Raw genomic sequence first — 7,768 nt, 5'->3', positions numbered from 1 at the left:
ATTTAAAATGTTTCTTATTTTGCATCACAAAGGGAATAAACTCTATCGAATCGATGCAACCCTGTTTAAATAAATAAACTGTCCCGACACTTTATTCATACCTTGAAATGTGCGATGGGTTTTCAAACTTAATTAATTTTATTTTTATTTTACATTTTCATTGTTTATTTTTTAATTGAAAGCAATACTGTATTGAAAGTATTTTTCTGATTTGTTCGATCTGTTTTGGAAAATGTCTACCGTTGCTATGGCCGGGTATTACTGTCAGTCATCTCAATCTCGTGAATGATTCACACACAAAAAAAAACATAATTTAGCAGATTAAAGACGAGCTTCATCATCTTCATTTTCTGGTGCAATCGGCTGACAGTCTTCCTTCATCAGATATATCATAGCGTGCAGCGGCTCAACTGGAATGTAGCAAATTTATGTTAATGTACAATTGATAATTAAACAAGATGATTGACTTTAATAAACAGATGCATATTTAAGCATCAAGAACGGAAAAACATAAACACTGTCGGCTATACTGAGATTCGATCTCAGATCGTTTGAAGCTCCGAGAGTCTATTGTTAATGCATTGACCACAGATATCGTCTGAATAGCCTAGGTCTACTATTTTCTCTGTTTTAAAAGTAAAAAAAAAAAAAATGTGTCAAAAAAAAAAAAAAGTTTTTACAAGACCTTGTGCTGTTTATTTATTATTATTATTATTATTATTATTATTATTATTATGCAGATGTTAATTCAGCCATTCTGTTGGAAAAAAAATGTCCCTAATGTAAAATGGAAATGAATGGTAATTTTATTTTATAAATATAAAATATTTAATAGCCTTTAGTAGGGATGGGCATTCGATTCAATTTTCTTAGTCGATCGTCGGGAGAATTAACGATCGACTATCGATTAATCATTAATATTTTTATAATAAAATTAATTATTTAACTTCTATAATTCAAAAATGCAATGAATACAAAAATACAGCGTGTTTTTCCTTAATGAGACCTTTATTACAAGATTAACTTGTGGGAGACAGTTAAACTAGGTTCAGTTAGGCAAACCGAACATATATGCGGTGCTCTAAAGCAGCGGAACCTGCAGCTGCGAGCCGGCGCATTTTTAAACAGAGACCTAATTTGTTCCAAAATAATAATAATAAAAAAGAATCATGTTAAACAATAACTTAAACAAAAAAAACATAATAATACTTGACAGATTTTGTCAAAATGTAACTCAAAACTATCCACGCCAGAAGAAAGAGGGTGATAGATAGGCTATTACCGTAGCCTTCCTAACAATTAAGCTAACTTAACAAATTAACGTTAGGCTTGTGAAAAATAACTAACTTTAGTAACTCGCAATCGCATACAACTTCTGCACCAGTCTACTGGTTTTTGTTGAGAAACAAGAGCATGTTGACATGATCTGGGGTCAGACGCGACCGCAACCTGGTGACCGTCAGTCCAGCCGCCGAAAACACCCGCTCTGAGGGGACTGACGTTGCCGGGATGCAGAGGTACCTCCGCGCTAACTTGGCCAGCGCGGGGAACCTTATTCCGTTCACTTTCCACCAGTCTGTAGGTGTGCAATTCAGGGGTGGGGGAGTCTCCCTCAGAAAGTTCTGAAGTTCTGCTTCAATAGGCCTATATCACGAAAAAATTGAAGACCGGAAGTACGTCTTTTAGTAGGGATACAGCTCTTCCGGTTAGCTCTTTACAATGGCGGAGTCCGATAGATACCGCTGGACCAAATCTCTCCGCAACCTGCCTGAAGTCACATATGACGATGTGGTTCGGATGGTAAATGAAAACTCTCAAGTGGAAAAGCGTGAAAGCTGAGTTATGGCTTTCTACGTCCTGACGCAGAGCAACCCGGTGCACTACAACAACAGCAGCGGGCCGTTCGCCAGTTAGGTAAACGTTTCTATGGTAACAGCGAGTTGGACCAATCAGCAGACGTTGCTGCTACGCTTAGGATTGTGGGTAGTGTAGTTTTTTTTTCAGAAGATCGCGGATAAAACATGTTTTTCTTGAAACAAGGTTGATTTCATACGAACTTATAGCTTCTACAGGAGCAAAAACCTTCGTTTCACAACCTCATAGCTCCTGGTCAGTCTACCTCGGATGGTTTAGACATTATGGCTGATAATATAAATCCTTATGGAGAAATACTGTTGACCGGAAGTTCTGAATCCCTACTCCGCGTTCCGGAAGCAGGAAGTGTGACATAGGCCTATACCAGCCTCACATTGAGTGGTATAGTGATCCCCAAGGAGTTGTGCCATAGCAGATGACTGGGAGGTCGCGACTTCAGTGTTTGCGCTCCCCTCGCCCGTGTCAGACAACGCAGCCTCGACTCCCCCAGCCTGTTGGATAGCCGCCCTATCGGTCCCCACCGCCTCTCCCAGTTCAACCAGTTTCACATTAGCAGCCCGTCTCTGTGTTGGTGTAAGAAAGCCCAGGTGTTTGTGACGAGGGTCCAGCATCGATGAGATCATGGGAGCGAATGACACAAACTCACCAGCCTCAATCTGTATAAATACATGATGGGGAATCAATAATCAGAAAACGTTGTATTTTTTGTTGTTTATTTTATTCATAAAATAAATATTAAAATAAATATTTTTATGGAATAAGAGTAACAGTTTTATTCTTCGCGGGACTTATTGCTTAAATCTAAATAGGTAACGAACAAACGAATAAATGTGTATATTAACGTTATATTTTTATTATTTATTTTATGAATAAAATAAATATTAAAATGAACATTTTTATGGAGTAACAGTTTTATTCTTAGCGGGGCTTATTGCTTCAATCTAAATAGGTAACGAATAGGCTACATGTGTTATAATAATGTTATATTTTTGTTTATTTTATGAATAAAATAAATATTAAAATGAATATTTTTATGGAGTAACAGTTTTATTCTTCGAGGGGCTTATTGCTTAAATCTAAAAAGGTAACAGGAAAGTATCCATGTAATTATGTATATGTAAACTAAGATAAAAAGTTTAGCTTACATTCATTCGTTGGATGAGAGAGGAGCGCACTTTTGTCTTGAATTCGATGAGTCTGGGCCCGTCTCCTTCACTGCGCATGAGGTGGATATTGATGAGGCCGAAGGTGACGGGATAAGTGTTCGAGATGGAGACGTCTTTCTCTGCAGACATAACCGTGGTGGCACATTTAAGTGCTGACAGCACGGGCTGTGTGTCCTCCATCAGCTGCCAGTACTCATCCTTCAACTCCAGGATCCTGGCATCTTGAAGCTTGGTCACGGTTCGGTCCGACAGCACAGCAACAACAGCCCACCGCTGCTCCACCAGCCGATCAAACATCTCGCACACGGAGTTCCACCGTGTTTTACACGACTGGGTAAGCCGGTGAGTTGCGAGGCCCATTTGCTCCTGTTTCTTTTGCAGCGCTTTGGTTGCTGTAGTGCTGTGATTAAAGTGGCTAACGAGTTTACTAGCCGCTGATATTACCCGATAAAGATACAGTGCAAATCCGTCATTTATGGCCAACTGGAGGGTGTGTGCAAAGCAGGCAACGGAAATCCAGGGCACTCTGGTGGGACTGTTGGCAGCTACAATATTGGCCGCGTTGTCATGAACGCATGCAATAACTCGGCCTTCAAGTCCCCACTGCTCTACAGCTTCATTCATTTTCTCAGCGAGGTGGTCAGCTGTATGCCGGCCTGGCAGGCTTTCTGTGAGCAGGACCGCTGAGTTCATTTGCCAGTCATCACTGATGTAGTGGCAGGTTATGGTGATGTAGCTCTCAGCTGTTAAAGCGGTCCAGCAGTCTGTAGTTAGAGCAACTCTCTCAGCTTTGCTCAATTCTTTTAACAGCTGCTGCTTTCGTTCTTCGTAGTGAGTTTCTACCAGTCTAGTGATGGTACGTCGTGATGGAATTTGATATGCTGGTTCCAATAAATGTATCAGATCTCGAAAACCATTGCCCTCAACAATACTTAAGGGCAGAATATCCATCTCAATGAACTTGCAGATCCCTTGGGTAATTTTCTCTGCTCGTTGTGCATCACAGCTCCGAGTCCGCGCTAACGCCGACTTGATGCTAGGTTGAACTTGAGACTGAGAGCAGGATGCACCGCCACCGACCAGGGACGGATGCACTTTATTTAAGTGGTACATCATCTGCGTCGTGGCCGTGTTGTACTTGTACGTTGCATCGCAATGTTTGCAGTGAACTATTTCGTTTTTTAAATTATTGTAATGTAATTAATGTAATGTAATTGTAATGTAGAACATTACAGACCTATCTCTCTCCTACCATTCATTGCGAAGACACTTGAAAGAGCTGTTTTCAACCAAGTAACATCCTTTCTGTCTCTCAACAACCAGCTGGATGTCAACCAATCCGGCTTCAAGAAAGGGCATTCTACTGAGACTGCATTACTGTCTGTCACAGAAGCCCTACGGATCGCAAAAGCTGCTTCCAAATCCTCAGTCCTCATCCTCCTGGATCTGTCTGCTGCCTTCGACACTGTGAATCATCAAATCCTTCTGTCCAGCCTCTCAGCACTGGGCATCACAGGAACTTCACTCCACTGGTTTGAGTCCTATCTCACAGGTAGGTCCTTCAAGGTCGCATGGAGAGGCGAGGTATCCAGAGCACATCAACTGACCACAGGGGTTCCCCAGGGTTCAGTTCTTGGTCCCCTCCTCTTCTCCATCTACACCACATCACTGGGACACATCATACAAGCACACGGCTTCTCCTACCACTGCTATGCTGATGACACACAGCTCTTCCTCTCGTTTCAACCAGATGATTCCACAGTAGCTGCACGGATCTCAAGCTGCCTGGCAGACATCTCGACGTGGATGAAGGAACATCACCTGCAGCTCAACTTGGCAAAGACTGAGCTTCTCGTCCTCCCTGCCAATCCGTCTCTACAGCACAACTTCACTATCCAGCTAGAGTCATCATCAATCACCCCATCAAAGTCGGTGAGAAATCTTGGAGTAACGTTTGATGACCAGCTGATCTTCACAGATCACATTTCAAAGACAGCTAGATCATGCAGGTTTGCACTGCACAACATCAGGAAGATCAGGCCTTTCCTAACTGAGCATGCAACACAACTTCTCGTCCAGGCCCTGGTCATTTCTAGGCTTGACTACTGTAATGCTCTTCTGGCCGGACTTCCAGCATGTGCAACTAAACCTCTACAGATGATCCAAAATGCTGCAGCCCGTCTTGTCTTCAACGAGCCAAAGAGGGCCCACGTCACTCCTCTGTTCAGCTCACTGCACTGGCTACCTCTCGCTGCTCGCATCAAGTTCAAGGCATTGACGCTTGCTTACAGATCTATCACAGGCTCAGCTCCCTCCTACTTTCACTCACTCCTACGAGTCTACATCCCTGCCAGAAGCCTACGATCGGCCAACGAGCGACGTCTCGTGGTTCCATCACAGAGAGCCACAATATCACTCTCCAGAACATTCTCATTCACAGTTCCGTGCTGGTGGAACGCTCTCCCCACCCTCATCCGGAATGCAGAATCCCTGACAACATTCAAAAAACATCTGAAAACCCATCTCTTCCGGGAGCACTTAACCTCATAAAAAAAATAAAAAAAAATAAAAAAAAACACCTCCCCTTTCCCTCTAAACCTCACTTATCGGGCTTATGCTACTCTGAATAATGCCTGAACTTTGTATCTTGAGCACTTCTTGCGCTGCTTTTTGTTTTTTGCCTCTTCATGATGACTCGCTTAATCTAGTCCTACTTTGTAAGTCGCTTTGGATAAAAGCGTCTGCTAAATGACTAAATGTAAATGTAAATGTAAATTAAAATGGTCCCACGCCACACTTCGCCGTGACCTCTTCATGATTATTTTGAAATCAAAACGGAAGATCACAGATAACCGAGTATGGTGTCAAATATTGCCCCCGGGTGGTAAAGTGTTTAATTGCTGCCACACAGTGAAATTCATTTAATTGCTTCAAGACTCACACTACGCAACGCAACCCGCATTAGATAAAAAAATGCATTAGATTAATCGATAACAAATTAACGCGATCGACGAAATTCTTAACGATCAATTATCGATCGTCGATTAATCATGCCCATCCCTAGCCTTTAGGCTATAGGAGAAAAAAACAATATGGTGTAGCAATATTTTAGAACTATCAAATCAAATTAATAATAAAAAAGTAGCCCATGTTTGTTCGGGATTTGAAACGTAAGTTATAGCCTACCACTCAGCCACGAATTTGTTTTGTTTTATTTTGTTTGAAATGTATTTTTACATATTTTGCTTTCGTTAATGTTAAACAATTCTGAGCATAATAGGCCTATATTTTTTCCCTAAAAGTTTGTTTTATTCTCTGCTTTGTTTGTTTATATTTTAACATATTCAGTCAGTCTAATTTTTGTTCAAATAATGAAAATTATTATTATTATTTTTATTTAAATAAACAGATAGGAAACTTACCATTTAAAATGCCGCAGTTGCTGCTGTTTTGCCCTGTCACTTGCCCGGTATAGCCTATAGTAATTTCGCGAACGACTTTGAAATTCGACTGGTTTATTTTTGCTGCGGCAGTAGTAATAGGCATTGTGGTTGATTATTTATTAAAGAATTCAATTGATAATCATAACAACATGTAGGCTAAGCCTAATTCTGAATATTACAAATAATGCTTAAACCGACTAACATCGGTTAGTAACTGCAAGTCCTGAAAATGTTTTAATTTTACGGTAAATTATTTTAATTTATTTCACTGTTATGTTTCAGTTAATAAATCTACAAACACATTAAAATAACACGAAGTAAATGACAAGTAACCTATTGACATAGCCTTTTTAAATTATAGAAAAACTGGGCACACAATGTTAACGTGTGTCTACTTTGTTTAAATTAAATGAATTTGAATTCGTTTAACCACAATATTTATCTTAAATTTATCTGTGACCTCAGCTCAGATTACTGCCGCGGCAGATTACGGCATTAAAGAGAATAAACTGACACTTTTCAAAGTCTGTGATTACAGCGCCACTCAGCGGTAAAAGGCAGCAAATACACATCCCAATTTTGCCGCCGCGGGAACGGCGGCGGTAAAAGTCTCATTCTGGTTGGGCACCATCTGTACAGACATAGGCGAGGCAGCTCGCACGCCTATTGGCTGGTCTGCTGGCAACTGCTTAAGCCTATCGAGCGAGACCTAGAGTGACGTCAGACCCAATGAGGGCGCTTTGCGCCCTCTGCGTCACGTCCCGCCGAGACGGGCGTGGCTTAGGTCTATAAATACCGCTCGCAGGCATTATATCTCTGGTTTTTCATAGTCGAAGCAACCAGAGCGCGTGCAGGCACGGCAGGATACGCAGTACTCGTTCCTCTCTCTAGAGAGAACCGAGGTTACGTTAGTAACCGAGTACGTTCTCTTACGAGAGATTCTCTCGTACTGCGTAGAATACGCTAGGGGAACCTACAGTAAAACGCTGTGCGTGCTGGGATCTGATACTATAGACTCAAGGGCGACAGCCCGGAGTTCATACAGTACATAATCACCCAGGGGACTCACAGGGAATCCTGGAAGAGAGGGGGGGTTTAGCCACTATCTTCCTTATAGCAGCATAGAGCAAGGATTGCAATACTCAATAGCTGCATAACTGACAGCGCCAGTTATGAGATTTTGGCCATACTAGACCGACAGTAGTCTGGCCTGTAGTGCGGGAACCTCTAGGTTGTAAAACCTTATAAATGTAGACGGAGAGGCCCAGCCTGCCGCCATACAAA

At 41.7% G+C, this 7,768-nt stretch overlaps 1 protein-coding gene across 1 annotated transcript; it reads right to left on the bottom strand.

Moving 5' to 3' along the window:
* Nucleotides 1–1,385: 1,385 nt before the first annotated feature.
* LOC307151271 (E3 SUMO-protein ligase ZBED1-like) lies at nucleotides 1,386–4,157 on the bottom strand (the record flags this gene model as incomplete). The annotated part of the gene is made up of 3 exons (XM_079859225.1): nucleotides 1,386–1,576; nucleotides 2,240–2,531; nucleotides 3,021–4,157. 3 exons carry the CDS (start codon nucleotides 4,155–4,157, stop codon nucleotides 1,386–1,388), a joined length of 1,620 nt encoding a protein of 539 aa, XP_079715351.1.
* Between the last annotated feature and the right edge of the window lie 3,611 nt (nucleotides 4,158–7,768).

The sequence above is a fragment of the Squalius cephalus genome, assembly GCF_949319135.1.
Source record: "Squalius cephalus genome assembly, chromosome: 23".
Lineage (NCBI taxonomy): Eukaryota > Metazoa > Chordata > Actinopteri > Cypriniformes > Leuciscidae > Squalius > Squalius cephalus.
Note: the sequence above shows the minus strand (reverse complement) of the source record. Positions and strands in the feature narration are given on the sequence as shown.